The 17,400-nt window shown below is 40.6% G+C and overlaps 1 protein-coding gene across 1 annotated transcript; it reads right to left on the bottom strand.

Annotated features, from left to right (window-relative positions):
- Positions 1-9,585: 9,585 nt before the first annotated feature.
- On the bottom strand, positions 9,586-13,630 carry LOC134166683 (uncharacterized). The gene is made up of 2 exons (XM_062624570.1): positions 12,432-13,630; positions 9,586-9,624 (listed from the first exon to the last, which is right to left on the bottom strand). The coding sequence occupies exon 1, from the start codon at positions 13,538-13,540 to the stop codon at positions 12,449-12,451; it is 1,092 nt and encodes a 363-aa protein (XP_062480554.1). The 5' UTR covers positions 13,541-13,630; the 3' UTR covers positions 9,586-9,624; positions 12,432-12,448.
- Positions 13,631-17,400: the final 3,770 nt, after the last annotated feature.

The raw sequence follows: 17,400 nt of genomic DNA, 5'->3' as shown, positions 1-17,400 counted from the left end.
TCCCAAAAATGTTACAAATGATCTTTGAAGATCCCTTTCAACCTGGGCTGTTCTATGGTTCTGTGCTGTTCATACTACAGTTTTGGGGAAACAAACTTACTGAAAGTGTATGAAATATCCTGTTATGTCCTCCTAAAGCAAATTTCAGAATAGTAGTGTTTGGAGACTTTATTCTCCATTTTCATTTTTCAAATCTTTATTGTTACTTTTCTATTGTGCAGATGTTCATATGATATGACCAATGCTAACCTTCCCAAAGCTGAAGAGCAAAAGATTCAGTGACTGTTGAAAGCTAATTTTTGGAGACCCTCTTTCTACTGCATTGAAATGACAAAAATCAGTACAAGAATATTTTATGTGTACTTGAGTTTGTAGTATCTCTACATAACAGATTGTATTAGTCTTTCAGTTTTTTTTTAATTTTAGTTATTTTTTAGGTCCATTTTCTTTTTATGCCATCATGATCCCCAAGTTTTAGCTTCCAAAAGTTGACAGCTTTACCCCCAAAAAATTGACAGTCATGTAAGACAGCACATTTGTGTTTCATGATGCTTACCACTGGCTGAGAAACCTCACCAGATTTTAACTGATAGGAAATTATCTTTTAAAACAGGAGGATAGTGGAGATATATGAACATAAATCTTTTAATGGTAACTTTTCATATCAATGAAGGGAAAAGAATGTGTCTAAACATGTTAAGTCAGGAGACAGATTTATTCAAGACATGAGTATAGGACCTTAACAAGGTTAAGCAATTATGAGGGCTGGTAGGAAGCAAATACTGAGGTAGAGATAAAAAAAGGAAAAAAAAAAAAAGTAAAATCAATGTATATTGATTTATATTGGACTAGACTTCTAGAGTTGTACTGATTACTTTGACTTAATATGAATTCCTAGGGAGATGAATTGAGAAAACTGAGAAGCTGAAGTTCCTCACTATTGCTTTGTGGAACAGAGAGAATATGATGGGATGTACCTTCATTTCATAGATACAGTCCTATGAGATTCCTGATGACTTCAACTTGCAGTGTTTCATAAACATTTTCACTTCTGCATTCTGTTCACATAAGGTACTGCTCACCACTTTTAATGCTATATTCTGGCTTAAAAGTTAACAAAACTGTTAAATACAATGTGCAAAAAATTAGGCTGCAAGTTAAAGGAATGATACCTTAAAAATAAATCCCAGTGATCTATACTTTCATATCAAGGGAAAGTGCAGGTATTCAGGACCTTTAGAATTTATCCCTGACGTCTGGTTGTCAGTAAGAGATGAGAGAAAGAAAAAATAGAAAAAAGCTTATGTTAATCAAAGTTTCAAGACAGATCAGAATGACCTAGATATTATTAATATGAAGGTTAAAATGTGAAAAATGAGTATGTTTCTAGGTAACCTGATCTTTTTACAATGTTAACAGGAGTATGCACTGTAGCACACAATGGTATTTTCTTACAAGATGATTGTGTCTTTTTGTATTTCCTATATGTTTGATAGAGAAAATAATGACAGGGCCTGCAAGGCACTCTGTCTAGAATTTGGAAAAAGAAGCCATTAGGAAAGGAATAACAAAAATGCAGCAAGTTTGTGTATTGACATATTTTGTTGAAGTCTGGAGGCAAAATCATGTCTGTAACTTACTGAACACAAATGATCTGTAAGGCAGAAAAATAATATGGCATAGGAAGCCATGCCATAAGTGATTGCAAATGTCAGGTAACAGAACATATAGAAATGTAAAACAATGGCAGGACAGACAATACATTCCTACTGTATATGTTTTTAATTTCTTTTTCAGGTAAAATTCACAAATGAAAAAGATTTTATTTTGTTTTATTTTTATCTCTAGGTGGAGTTATCTGTTGAAAGCAATATGTGTCCTAATCTTAGAAAGACAACATCTGGCCTGCAAAATGAAAAGTCACTACAGTACTTTTTAGTAGTCAAATTCCACCAGTTGAAACACTTTTAACAAAATGAAGCAACAATGAATTGGATATTTTAAGTCATACTTTACAAAAACTATTTGCAACCAAGTGAAACAGAATTTCAGGTATGCTTTAGTATAGATGTCTTCCTGAGAAAAAGAATATTTTTGGATGCAAAGTAAATATTATCAGAAATTTTCTGTTAGAATGATTTGCCATTAGACAGATTTTTAAAAAAAAAAAAAAAAAAGAATTTTTTTATTTTCTTTGGGGAAACCAAAAAAAAATAATTCTGAAATATCCTGCATGCCAGAAAACCTGTTTTTCTGATCAGCCTTGGCTGAACAATCAAAAGTTTCTTCCTTGTTATCCAAACTAAAAGCAAGCAATTTTATTTGAACAATTTAGAAGACACAGAAATTCTAAGAAGTTAAAAACAAAAAAATATATTTCATCACTTCCAAACTACACAAAAAAATATAGTGCTATGTGCATATAGTACTACGCATTAAATTGCATTAGAAGTGTTCTGTCTAATGGAAGACTTAATTTTTTGTATGCATGCTTTGTTCTTTACAAGAAGCTGAATATTATATTCTGGGAAGAAAAAAACAAAGCATTAAGTTCTTACTAAGAAATATTTTCCAGCCTACCTAGGTGTTTTTAAGCACACTGGAATATGTTTAGCAAATAAAGAAATCAGAACTGAGAAAGTGTGACAGACATCAATTCAAACTAATAAATTACACTTGAGTTAAAAAATGAGGGAGTGAGCATGGAACATAGAAACCACTAAAAGTACTACGAAAGGAGGGCTGAACTTATGCCCAGCATCACTGGATATTAAAAACCGAAGGTGGCGAGAAAAGTTATAGAAATTCAAGAAGGATCACTCTACTTAATAACATTTCCATAGAGAGAAAGTTTATTCCTGAGCATCTTCAGTCTGTGAAGCCCACTAAAACATATTTCAAGTAGGCATATCTGATATGGATATGGAATATGTAAGCATTGCAAGAAGCAGCACACATTTGTCACACTTGCTAGAAGTCAGGAAATAATTGAAAACTATTAGGAGTGTTCAAATCTTAGCAAAACAATCAGTTGAAGGATACGATACAGAGATTCTTGTAGCAAAGAAATTAAGATATTACTTTCTCTGAGAGATAAAATACTGTTTGAACATTACACCTAAACTGGTGTGCTGTTTTCTATGGTTAGAATGTAATGGTATAATTTTTTTTCTGAAACACCATAGAGCTCTATGGATGGAGGGCCTAGCATACTATTTTCCTGAAAACAAAAGTCAGTTGAGCTCAGCAATTGTTTCAGAAATTTTAGTAGCTAAAATATGTATACTGGGATTTATAGAGTGAGCTTTGCAAAATTATTATTGAATCATGGAAAGAAGTTGTGCTTGAATATTAATACAGAGTAAAATGTTCTGTAAAATTTCTATTTTAAGATAGATGTTCAGTTTCATATTCTTGTTGCATCATGTAAGCTTCTTATCTTGGTGTCAGAGAGCAAGGGAAAAATAAACCAACAACTGCTAGGTTGTGAAAAATTATGACTATTAAAAAAATGTTTTGCAATTCTGCATTTTGTCAGTTGAGTTTTCTCTTTAAAATATACAAGAATCATTAAGAATAATTAGATTAAATTAACATTATTCTTTGTTATGAACAGGTGTGATTAATTTTAAAAGTCATGGCAGAAATTGAAATAATAGCTATGAAGGCACAAAGTAGTTTTGCATTGAAATTGAAATCAAGAGACTTCTGTTATTCCTCATCCTGTCTCTTCTTCCCAGGGCACTTCACACCTCTATAGCTCATTTTCTGTAAAATGGGAGTAACAGTATTGTAGCCTTTTTGTAAATTGCTTTGCAGTCTAATCTGCATGTGAAAAGTGTTATATAAGCGGTTTTATTCTGACTTCTATGTTACCTACATTGCAGTTGTTGTAGCTCTGATATTTATACCTGTTCTACCAGCTAATTAAATGTTACCTCTTCGTTGTCAGTACCATATTTGTGTGTATATATATATAGACCAACTTATCCAAGTTTTGCAGTGTATATGCACATATACAGATATATATATCTGTGCAGATATATATGATTATCTGTATGCATGTACAGATATATACTTACAAAAATATATCATGAATACTCGCATGAAAGCCATACACCATCTTCTAAAGATAATGTGTAAGCACACTACTTTCTTTGCTTATTTTCCATTATAAGGCCATATTACCATATTCATATAGTAATATGGCCTTATATATATATATATATTATTATATAATAGTCATATTACTATATTCATATAGTAATATAAATATATTACTATATTCATATAATAATATAAATATATTACTATTTAGTACTACTTCACAATCAGTTTTATCAAACACCTACATACCACTTTGAAATGTTGTATGCTTTTATCAAGGGTGAAGCCAACTAAGTGACACTTTCAGTTATTAGCAAAATGCTGTGTAAACACATTATTTCTAGTGCTTTCTAGAAATTAAACTGAAGAATAAGAAAATGAGCTCATCACTTAAGAACAGATGAACAATCTTGTGGATTTTTTTTTTTTTTTGTATCTTGTGATTGTGTGGTTCAACTAAAATTAAGGAAAGTGGTAAGCAAGAATCTGCTGGTTGCTTTATATGCCCCCAGAGTTTTCATCAAAGCAAGAGCAAAGTGCTTCATTGCTTCTTTCCAAACAGAATAATAAGAAAAACTTAGAATGGTTCATTGCACTTAACTTCAGAAAATGTCAGATCTTCTGACATGAACCTCACATTAGTACCATTGCAGTGTGTTTAGGCAGCCAAAGAACACCACAGCTATATATCCAGTATTTTTGCCATCCTTGTTTTAATTTTTCAGCATTAAATAGTTTTAGCTAGTGAGAATTGACAGAAATTTGAGTAATCAAATGGGCTATATAAATGATTGTGTTGAGCTTTTTTTTTTTCCTAACAATATTAATAAACAGCTGAGCAAATGAAGCACCTTTTTTTTTTTTTCTTTTTTTTGGTAAATGGTGAAAGAGCACTGAAGTTTCTGGTTTATGTATCTCAAAATATATGGGACCTAAGGTCACAATACCTCCAATTCTACAATGATCTCCTATTTCAATATTAATTATGTTGCTAAATCTCCTTCAACCATTCATTACCACATTTGTACACAGATGTTTCAGAAGCCACAAGCCACATGGTCATGTCTTTGCTTGCTGGGAAATTGATGTAGTACTAACAAAATTGCTGTTGATTTCAGACAGAAATATGTCTGGAGATTTGTGAAAAAGCTCTCCACTGAATTTTGATATTTTCCCTCTATACCCAGCTAAGACTTCTCTATGGACTTTGAAGAGGCATGGATTATGCCACTTTATTTCGTTTCATGAATACTGAAAAAAAGTACCACAATACCATCTAGTTTCACAACATCAAAAATACCATATTTCCATATTATAGTTTTCATCCCTTTTCAACTGCCTTATACTTCCTACTTTGTTTAATTCCTGAGGGGTTAAAATCTGTGCCTCCTCAGCAAAAAATCTATTCTCCACAGAGATACAGGGTGCCCAACATTACAGAGTTCCTTCTTAGGACTCTCACTACCACTCCCCACATAGGAATGCTCCTTTTTTACAGGACTTTATAAAGAAGATTCTTACCCCTGAATGGAGATGTACAGGTTTGATGAATGAACTGTTAAATACATAATGAAATTGGCTGGAAGGCTGCATCCAAAAAAGCCATTGCAATGAGTGGCTAGATGTCCAAAGGGGCACGTCTGGCTGTTTGAACTAGATAGAATCATAGAATCATAGAATGGTTTGGGTTGGAAAGGACCTCAAGATTATCTAGTTCCAACCCCCTTGCTACTGGTGGGAATGTCTTACACTAGACCATGTAGCCCTAGGCTCTGTCCAGCCTGGCATTGAGCACTTACTACTTTTTGGGCAACCCGTTCCAGTGCCTCACCACCCTCACAGTAAAGAACTTCTTCCTTATTTCTGACCTCAAATTCCCCTATTTAAGTTTTAATCCATTTTGCCTTGTCCTATTGCTACAGTCCGTGATGAAGAGTCCCTCTCCAGCATCATTGTAACCCCCATCAGAAATTGGAAAGCTGTTATGATAATCCTTACAGGTTCTTAACTTCCAATCCAAACCATTTTAGAATCATAGAACCATAGAACAGTTAGGTTTGGAAAGGACCTTAAGATAATCTAGTTGCAACACCCCTGCCATGGGCAGGGACACCTCACACTAAAACATGTCACCCAAGGCTCTGTCCAACCTGGCCTTGAAAACCACCAGGAATGGGGCATTCACAACCTCCCTGAGTAACTCATTCCAGTGCCTCACCACCCTTACAGTAAAGAACTTCTTCCTCATATCCAGTCTAAACTTCCCCTGTTTAAGTTTTAACTCGTTACCCCTTGTACTATCACTACAGTCCCTATTGAAGAGTCCCACCTCAGCATCCTCATAGTAACTCCCCCTCCCCATCTGGAGGGCCTGTCTTTCCTAAAGAGCCTGTAACCTTCCATTTCAACACTCCAGTCATAGGAGCCATCCCACCATGTTTCTCTGATACCTATTCTATCATATCCCCATAGACATGCACACATCTCTAATTCCTCCTGTTTGTTCCCTATACTACGGGTGTTTGTATAGAGGTATCTGAGCCGAGCACCAAATGAAGCCGGCTCATTGGCTGGAGCAGCTGGAATATCTCTGCATCACTCTGAGCATTTATTATAGGTGCTGGCAACTGACTGGGTGTGTTGGGATGGAATGATGCCACCACCCCCCACCACACACATCTAATTTAAATCTTTCTTGAGTAGCCTGGCAAGCCTCCTACCAAAACCGCTCAGACGAGCTCCACCAGCCTCCAGTTGACCTGGCCTCCCAAATTCAGTCCCATGTTCTAAATACCCAAACCCATGACTATGGCATCACTGTTCTAACCATTTATTAACTTGGCCAATCCTCCTAGCCTTTTTAAGGTCCTCCCCTTTATCCTGGAGAATTGATGAAAAGACTTTCTGAGCTCCAGAGCCCCTAACCACCTCCACCAGGGCTCTGTACTCCTTCTTAATGTTCTCCATGCTACTGCTGATTTTTATGATCATTTTTATTTTTATGATTCATTCTAAGATTAAAAAAAAATTGTTGCCTTCGTAAGGCATGACAACCTGGTTCAGGAACGGCACGGCGACCAACCCCAGGCCGCTTGGGCCATCAGCTCGCAGACACCAATGTGGTGGATGGCAAATGGCGTTTATTGGTGTGTAACACAGCATTATATACCCTGGGTTTATGACGTCACTTCCGTCTGCTTACATCACAAACTAAACGCTATTGGCTATCAGGAGAGAGGCCCTATCTTTCCGTACAACGCGATATCTTCTGGCCGCCAGACCCTAACTACCTACATTTCCCCTCTCCCTATGCATAATTAAATTGGCTAAATATAACAATGTTTAAAATACATATATTGTAAGCTTGGATAACATGCTAAATGTATCTTAATCTATGCTTTATAACATTTCTTAAAACATACACCATACACTTGAATAAAAAATATAAGGCACGTTAAGCAAGAGATAACTAGGGTGTAACAGAGAATAACAGGATATAACTGGAGATAGGTAAAAATTCTAAGCAAGAACATTCTTAAAGCAATTGTTGGCGTTCTATCAACATGATGTTAACTTTTCCTAGATGGCTTTTGACAAACGACACGAGCTTATTCAATATACAGGGTCCAAAGATCAATACTATTACGATTGTTATAATTGGCCCTATCAGGGTAGATATTAGGGTGGCAAGCCATGGTGAATGGTCAAACCATGATGCAAACCAATTTTGTTGCACCTCTCGTTCCCTTTTTCGTTTTTCTATTCATTCTCGTAATTTGGCCATAGTGTCCCTCATTATTCCAGTGTGGTCAGCATATAGACAACATTCTTCCCTCAGTGCGGTGCATACTCCTCCTTGTTGCAAGAACACTGGGTCTAACCCTCTTCGATTTTGTAGCACTACTTCAGATAATGATCTAAGTGAACTTTCTAATGCACTAATTGATTGTTCAATTCTAGCTAGGTCCTCGTCCACTGCCATTCTCAGGGCACTAAATTCTTTATTTTGTTGCACTAAGGATGCTACTCCTGTACCTACTCCTGCACCTCCTATGATCATTAGAGTAGCTATTGTTAGTGCTGTAAAGGGTTCCCATTTTGACAGATGGTGTTCTGGGGTAATTTGTGAATCATAGACAAAGTTTTCGTAATGGTAAAAGATTTTAGGGACTATAGTTACTTGGACACAATATTCTGAGGATTCATCAAATTTGTCTAACGACAAACAAGGTGTAACTCCCATAATAGAACAAACCCACTTGGCATTGTCGGCCGGTATTAGCCACTGTGCAGGGGTTTTAGCTTGTATTACATTAGTACACAGTTGTTTTTTATGTTTTGGGATTTTACCTATGCACACGCCGCTTCCCACCACATGTGCAAATGTAATCCCTTGCTTTTCTGTGTCCCAAACACATTGGACTGGATTTGTACCATTTGCTCATATAGGTGTGTCACTTACTCCTATAGCCTCATAAAAGGGTGGTTTTATTCCATAGCACAACCAACAATGCTCTGTAAGATTTGGGTTAGTTTTGTTCAGTAGTTGATAGCTAGCTTGCATCATTTTCCAAAGAGAATTTTGATTGGAAATTTTGGTGGTGTGTGCAATAACTTCGGTACTATTTACAATACTATGTGATAATGGTGTAGGTGTCGTTGGGTTAGGCATCGGTGGGACCGGTACTTCTGGGTGAAGAACCGGATTAGGTCCTACGGGTTTAGGATCTTGTGGGATTGGTTCCTTCTTTATTAAAATGAGTCCCCCTCTATCAGTTCCTGGTTCCTTATATTGTACCCCCAAGTTTTCCCCGTTATCCACCCATGGTCGAAAGGGTTCATTATATTAATCATAAGATGCCGACAGTTTCCCAGTTTGATTCTCCCATGGGGAGCCAATATCATTTCTCCTTGCCAATTTGGTTTCGGAGGGGTACATCCATAAGGCCCCCATTGTACCCTTAAAAACTTGTCTGGATTTCCAGGGACCCAATCTGAGGCTATTGTTTCACATCCCCAGTAGGCACAATAATATTCCCCAGAGTGATTACAATATCCTCTTCCTGGATTCGAACTTGGGCAGAAGTAAAATCCCACAAGATCTAAACATGGGCTTATAGGTACTAGTTGACAGAGGCTAGCAGTAAAAGTGGGCCCTCCTGTTGTGACTAGACTTTGGACTACTTGTTGGTCTTCCCACCTATACAAGGTCCACTTAAAAGGCTGATGGGGATGGTGTTCTGATACCGCTTGTCCTATAGCGACGAACTGTAAAATGAAGATCACAGAAAGACACCGCAGCCTCTGTCTATGGGGGTTATGTGGCCGTTGTTCGGATTCTGTCGGTGTGGAACTTCCAGGTGTGGGCAGGATGCTTATTGACTTGTCATCTTCTCTTATTACCGGGGTGTATAGGTTACGAGGACATCCAATAATCTGATTCTGTGGATAAAAACTCACAGTTTTTGTTAGTTCTATTTCTGGAGGTCTGGTTTGATGGACTTAAGCGGACACCACCTAACTTTTCCATCTTTTTTGACCACGGCATACCCTCGCCCTGTAAGGACTAGCCTCCATCCTTGTTCCCATTCCCCTAGCTCATTTATGATTATGACCAACGGGCCTTCTTCTAGCGCTCGAGTGGCCCAATGTTTTTGGGTGGGGCTGTTTACCTCTTCCCCCCTGGGAAATTGGTTTAGTGTTAATAAAGCGGTTGCTAGTAAGCGTGCTTGGTCTCCCGGGGGAATGGTGCTGGTGAAACCTTCTGTTTTTGCCAGCACCTCTATTTTAGATTTTAAAGTTTGATTTGCTCGTTCGACTATGGCTTGTCCTGTGCTATTATACGGAATACCGTGTATTAGGGGAATACCCCATTTCTGTGCAAATGCCCGAACTGATTTAGAGACAAAATTCAGACCGTTGTATTAGGAATGCCAAGCCACGCCATAACCGTTAACCAATGTTGGATGGTTGCTTTGGAGTTGATTCTGAGGTGTTGTGTGGCTACAATCACTCCGCTATATGTGTCTACAGTTACCGCTAGCCATGCTCAGGGTTTTAGCAACTGACAGAGGGTAAAATCTGTTTGCCACACTTTGGACGCTTTAAGACCTCTGGGGTTGACTCCACTGGACCACAGTGGTGTTTTCTGACAGTGGGGACACATGGCTACTATGTGTTTTGCATCAGTGACCGAGACCCCGCATTTCTTCGCTAGTGCTTTAGCTCCGATGTGGAGAGACTCGTGTAACTGACGGGCATCCCTTAGCGTCCACAGCCCTCTCGCTGCGGCGTCTGCTTTGTCATTACCGGTTTGGAAAAGCCCTTTGATTGGGTTGTGGCTGTTAACATGGATGACCGATATGGTGCCTTTTCAAGAAAAAAGTGCTTCTTCCAGCATTAAGGCTGTTGTGGATGTTGACACGCCGGGCCCCGCCATGGCCAAGCAAAGCTTGGCTACGAACATCGAGTCGGTCACTATGTTGAGATGTTCCTCTGGGAACAGTCCACACGCTAGTACTAAGGCCAGCGCTTCCAGCTGCTGGACTGAAAGCGTACAGTCAGTCATTTTAATGCAGTGCCATTTTTCTCTAGATTGCCATACCGCCGCCGCGGTTGAGGTTGTTGAGGATGCATCTGTAAAGACTGTTGGTCCCTGTTGGGGCCGGTCCATGATCTTCTGTGGGAGGTCGATGTCGACAATGGCCAGCATTTGAGTCCAGGGGGGCTTTGTAGCATACTGGACTTCTCCACAAAACCCAACAAGAGCTATAGCTAGATACTCTGAAGTCACCACTGATTGTTTTGGGAGTTGCTTGCAGAAGGGTAGGTATATTCTGGAGGGTTTGATGCCTAGGTGTCTTAGGGCGAGTTTTCTGCCTTTCATGATGAGATCGCCAAGGCACTTGACTCCTGGAGAGAATGCGCGTGATGGTTTTCCCAGGACTATCCATTGTATTGGTTGAGCTTTTTCAGGGGGCCCCTGGGCTAGTGCCCCTACTCCCCCTCCTTCTGTAAAATGTACATACAGATCAAGCGGGACACCTGGGTTCCACCTGGCGAGTGTGCTCGACGATGCCTGTTGCTCAATAAAGTCAAGAGAGTTCATTGCTTCCGCCGTCGTTTTTTTTTTTTCACAGGGCTTTTTTCCTTTGAGAAGGTCGTATGAGGGGGGCCATGATTTCGGGAGGGATCAGGACAACGTTACAGAGCCATTGCAAGGATCCCACTAATTGCTGCATGTCACGGAGTGTTTCGATGTTCCGACGGATTTTTATTTGGGGGGGGGGTTACGTAAGCACTTGTGATCCCCATCCCCAGAAAAGGTACGCATGGTCCTCTTTTAACTTCAGCGTCTGCGATTTCGAACCCGTTTATTTTTAAAGTTTCTGAAACTGCTGATGCTAGCTGGTTCACCTGATTTTCTGACGGCGCGGCGATTAGAATATCATCCATGTACTGAATGATAGTCGCAGTCGGATCATCACGTCAAACCGGTGCTAACGCCCGATCCACAATAATTTGGCAAATAGTAGGCAAGTTAATCATTCCTTGAGGCAGCACTTTCCACTGGAAATGTAGGTTGGGGCGTGAGCTGTTTGGAAAAACTACAGAAAAAGCAAACCGCTCTTTGTCCTCCTAATGCAGTGGTATTGAAAAGAAACAGTCTTTAATATCAAGGACGGCACACAGTTGTCCTTCTGGTATCATAGAGTTCATGGGCAACAGTGTTTGGACGGGACCCATTGGTTGAATTTTCTTATTTACTTCATGCAGGTCATGGAGGAGACGAAACCCTTCGCTGGTTCGTTTGGGTATTACAAAAACTGGGGAGTTCCATGGGCTAGTGGACGGCTGTATATGACCTTGTTGTAATTCGCGGTCAACTAGCTCAAGAAGAGCGTCCATTCGAGGCTTCGACAGGGGCCACTGCTCGACCCACACTGGATTTCCAAGCCAATTTAATAGGTGGAAGTGGGTATGCGGCAGTGGCCCTCATGATAAATTTGTCACCCTGGCTTTCAAAAGGGCTAGAGTGTCCCTTCCTAACAGGGGTGGGATCCCTGACATGACATATGGGAAGAGGGTAATGTTTTTTCCCGGCCCTTTTTCAGTGTGAAGTGTGACTGCTACTAATTGAACACTTTTTCGAGCCACGGTTAATCCCCCGACTCCACCCACCATGGGGGCGTCTTCCAATTTCCAATGTGGGGGCCAGTTTGTCTCAGGAATGACTGTAACATCTGCTCCGGTATCAATCAAAAATGGACACTAATGGTGGTGTCATCTAGGGTATTATAAAGGGAACAGATTCCCCACACCACTGGCGGGCTATCGCATTTTACTGCCAGGGCCACCCTGGGGTCTCGCCCCCAAGAGACGGTTGTTGTTGTCTTTGAGGTAGGGACTGGTTTGAATGGATTGTCGGTTGGACCGTGAAATTGGTCGTTTCTTGAGGGGGCAGCGGGTTCGGGAGTGCTTCGCCCCATCCGGGGTTGGCATAACTGGGCTGCCTCATGTCCAAAGTGGGAGAGAGCTGTGTGCAGCACGGGTGCCCTCTCCCCTTTCCGTTTCCCTGGTTTTTAGATCTGCATTCTTTGGCGAAATGTCCTTTCTTTCCACAGGCCCAACACGGTCCTCTTTGTCGATTTTGGCGCGGGGGGAGCACTGTGGATAGGTCCCCCAACCGAAGGCAGTTTGCCACCACGTGGCCCACCTGACCACATTTAAAACATGCCATCACATTAGCTATTGCAGTGGGAACAGCTACCTGAATTGGGGCTAGATGCTCTTCCTTCGCGACATGCTTGATCATGTCTGTGATACTTGACCCCACTGGCAGTGATTGTAGGATCTCTTTGGTGGCCGAATTACACTGCTGACGTAAGCAATCTGCAACAACAGGGCCTTTCGCTTCTGCGGGCAGGGTTGAAGAGTCAACCACTGCCTGAAGGCGATCCACAAACTGCGTAAAGCTCTCACTCTCATTTTGTTTAATCGTGGACCATGGTGATGGCTTGACAATAACTCTAGAGGCAGTGCAAATAGCTTCTCTAGCCGCGCGAGTAGTTGTCATAACTTCATGGGCCCGCAGGCCCTGGGCCTGTGCCTGGGGGGTAATCATTGTTGGATCTGTACCCATCAGCCACTGCAGGCTGGAGCCATGTAGCGGGTGATCGGCCCCGGTCATTTGGGCTAATTGTCTTGCACAGTTGTCCTCCCATTCTTGTTTAAAAACAATCATCCCTGCCCCATCAAAGATCAATCTACAAGTTTGTTTTATGTCAAACAGGAGCATATTGTCTCCCCCAAAGACACCACCTATGAGGGTGGAAACCATGGCAGAATTAAGCCCTTTATCTGCAATGGACTTAACGATCACTTGTATATCTTTAGGGTTTATTGGCGAGTGGACCCTCTGCCCCCCGTCCATCACTCGGACCAGGAACACTAGCGTGGCTGACGGGACCCAGTCGGCGCACGCAGTCTTTATTTTCCTCCAGTCGGTGAGGGGGATATTTTTTCTTCGTGGTTTCTTTTTATTTTGGATGGGAATGTTTTGGCTTTTGACTGTATCTACTCCCCTTTCCTCCTCCTCTGAGCTTGGATCAGTTACGAGCCACTCATCCCAGCTGGTGTCTGATCCGGAGTTGGAACTTGACTGACTGGTTACTTCCGGTTTTGGTACCTTTTTGTCGGGCTCCAGCCCAGCCCGCTTCTCCTGCAGGCGGGCCATTCCCTCCCTCTTAATTCGTCCCTCCTTTCTAGTTCGCCCCGCCCTCTGCGCGGCGGGGTATTTGCCCTACAAGGGCATTTTTTCAGATGGCCGCTGTGAATGGCTTTCCGCCTTTCGCTCATGCTCCCCTCCTCTTCCCGGCCGCCCCCACCACTTTTCTTCTTCCCGTTCGTGTGTGCTTGTTAATGTTAGCGCTTCTTCCCTGTTCCTGCCATGAGTATCTTCGGCCTGCCCTTCCCCTTTCTGCTCGGCGCCATCTTGGGGCACATATGGCGGTGGCCTAGCCCAGGCTTCTTCAGACTCTAGTTTCTCCGTGATGCCCCTGGCCTCCTCAGCTAACCCACCCCAGAAGGATTTAGCTCGTTCCTGTCCCTCCGTAAGCGGGTCAGGATTCGGGAGTTGAGGGGACATGTCACCCTCTTTCAGATCTTTAGGCTCAGCAGAATCATCAACATCTGGGGGGTGCAAAGTCTGTGTGGCAGCCCTGACTCCCAATTTCGGGGTGGCCAACAAACAGTTCTTTGCCGCTCTCCAGGTCTCCTGTTCTTGTATTGCCTTCTGCAGGGCCTGTACGACTTTTCCCCATGACTTAAGGTTTTTCCCACAACCCAAGGACATTGTCTCCTCGGCTAGTGCTTTAGTGCATTTATCCCACACTTCAGGGTGGAGAATATCCACCGGCTGGTCAATCACCCCAATTTGCAAAAGCCTCACAACTGCGAGAGTAATATCTTTGGGTTTACAATTGATACCCCACTGCTTATGTAATTGTGATACGACCTTCACAAGGGCTTCCATCCTCCTTGTTGGTCCGGGAGCCTCCTCCCCGCCGGGCTGGTCCGATTCCAGGCGAGTTTTTCCCGGGTTTCGGCACCACTTGTTGCCTTTGTAAGGCATGACGACCTGGTTCAGGAACAGCACGGCGACCAACCCCAGGCTGCTCGGGCCATCAGCTCGCAGACACCAATGTGGTGGACAGCAAATGGCGTTTATTGGTATGTAACACAGCATTATATACCCTGGGTTTATGATGTCCCTTCCGTCTGCTTGCATCACAAACTAAACTCTATTGGCTATCAGGAGAGGGGCCCTATCTTTCTGTACAGCGCGATATCTTCTGGCCACCAGACCCTAACTACCTACATGATCTTGGAAATATTTCCATAATACACTTATAACTCTAGATAGTGTCTTTTTTTTATTTATAATGTCAAGCATACAAATTATTATATTGAAGATCCAAGGTGCAAAGTTAATGCAAGGTCAAGTTCAACTAGGGACTGCTTAGGACTCATGTAACAGCAGTGTTCAAAATAAATTATGATCATTATGTATTTTAGATCTCAAATATCTCTCAAAGTAACAACAGCAATTCTCAATAACAACAGTATTCTCAATAACAGCAAAACTCAGTAACAACAGTAATTTTGCAACCTTATAAAACAGCTTGCTTGGGGTTGCTTGAGTTGCAAAATAATTCAGCTGAAGGAAACATGTTTGAAATGCCAGAATACCTGAATAGGTTTCTGAAATGAGTGTCAGCCCTTCAGGTGTTTTAGTTTTGCTTTTTCTGAAAGTAGGTATTCCCACAGTCTGGTGAGCAAAGTTATTTATCTTTTTCATAGAAACATCTCAGAAAAAAGTTTCAAAACACTGACAAACAGAGGTCATCTGTTTATACTGAAGTGTTTTAAAGGTACCCACAAATAAAAAATTTCTAACTTCAACAGGAAAAGTGCAGCTTGACCAATCACAATAGTTTAGATACCTCATTAAAATGCCAGGGTCTCTGCAGTGTCAGGTGGCTGGGACCTATGAAATAGTATCTCTGACACCAGTGAGACAGCAGAGAAGAAGGTAAAAATAGTTGAACATTTGAGGTATAACAGCACTCTAAGTTTTCTGAACTTGAAACATGATCAAGCTAAGACTTTATTTTCTAAAACCGCAGTACGGTGTAGCAGTAGTGAAGACTCTACTACTTCAAGTGTAAAGAATGTATTTAATAGCATAATTACGTGAAAAGAGTCTAAAATAAGACTGAATTTAAAGTTTTACCTGCAAAAGGATTTTACAATTACATAATTTGTTAAATGGTTCACTTTTTTTTTCCCAACATTTTTCTTTTTGCTGGTGATTCTATTTTTCCCATATAAGTTCTTTCAGACTATCGCAGAATAGGTTTATTGGCACAGAGCTAAAATGGGATGTTTGGACAAACTTAGTCTACCTTAAGATGGTGGGTACATCAGGGCCAATTGCCATATGCAAATATTTTTCGTTAATCATCAGATCAAATTTAACAGAATATTTCAGATTCCCTTTGGTTAGTATTGGTATGATATTTCTGAGGGAAGTCAGGTATTAGATTTTTCTTTGATTTCTCAGGCAGAGCTGTAGCCTGAAATTCTGATTGTATTGCAAGTGGCAGGTGTGGATTGTTGATGACTGTCTGTTATGAGGTTATTCAATATATTTGGGTTTAGTTTAGGTGCAGGAAAACTGTATTCTCCTTATCTCATTAATTCTACTGTACTAGTGTAGAATGGAATATTTCTTACATGTTGGAGAACTCTCTGTTTGCAATTTACTTAATGTGGACCTTACCTTAGACTTAACGTAAGCTGCAAGGATTGCTCTCACTATGCTCTCACAGGGCTTAAAAAAATACACCCCACACCAGCAGAATTCTTAACTGTATTTACTTAGTAATTAATTAATTCATCTATGTTTTAACTTATTTTAAGTCAAAGGATAGGGCTACATGTGCATGGAGAGGCAGGTAGGAGAGGTAGGTGTATGTTGAAACTGACATACCAAGAGATCATACCACGTGTTGGTACCAGCTGAACATGACTCATGGTGCTCCAGCTGGTTTTATGTGGAAACCACATTAATGTACATGTGTCTATAATACAATAAACACATGGCTTTCAAAGCTGAAAGTCATGTTTCTGTTTTTTGCTTGTATCTGTGTGATCCAACAGGAAATGCAAACATACAGAGAGACCTTTCTGTCCAATTCTTATGAGACACTTAACAAATGGAGCATCTCAGATCTACATAAGCCATAAGAGACATTCCTCTCCCTGAGGATTCTTTCAGTCTAACTTGCTTAAGCCAATTATTTTTCCAAACTGCTTTCAGTCACCTTTTATGATGGCCACATTTTCCGTGCTTCAGGAACTATACAGACTCACAACATATAGAATATCAACCACATCCCTTGATGGACAAGAAACTACAGGATTGAAAGCTTTATTTGTAAGGAGTATTTTTTTAAAGGATCTTAAATATTTGGAACCAATCCCTCTTGCTTTCCCGGTGTAATTATTTCATAATAGACTCCTAGGCTTAACTCCAAGAATAATTCAAATATTTTAATATGAAAAGCATTAAAATATTCTTCTGTGACTCAATGGGGTGACCTGGGGATGTCTCCTCAATGATATTTTATAAAGTTTGTTAAGTGAGAAGTGAGGCAGTAATTTTGCTACAGAAGTCTGGAGAATATGTAGGATTTAATTCACAAAAGTTTTGTGTCTTCTTTAAAATTA

The sequence above is a fragment of the Pezoporus occidentalis genome, unplaced genomic scaffold, assembly GCF_034315485.1.
Source record: "Pezoporus occidentalis ecotype Australia unplaced genomic scaffold, CSIRO_AGI_Poc_V1 ctg27, whole genome shotgun sequence".
NCBI classification, from domain to species: domain Eukaryota; kingdom Metazoa; phylum Chordata; class Aves; order Psittaciformes; family Psittacidae; genus Pezoporus; species Pezoporus occidentalis.
The sequence above is the reverse complement of the archived record's forward strand: the minus strand, read 5'-3'. Positions and strand labels throughout refer to the sequence as shown.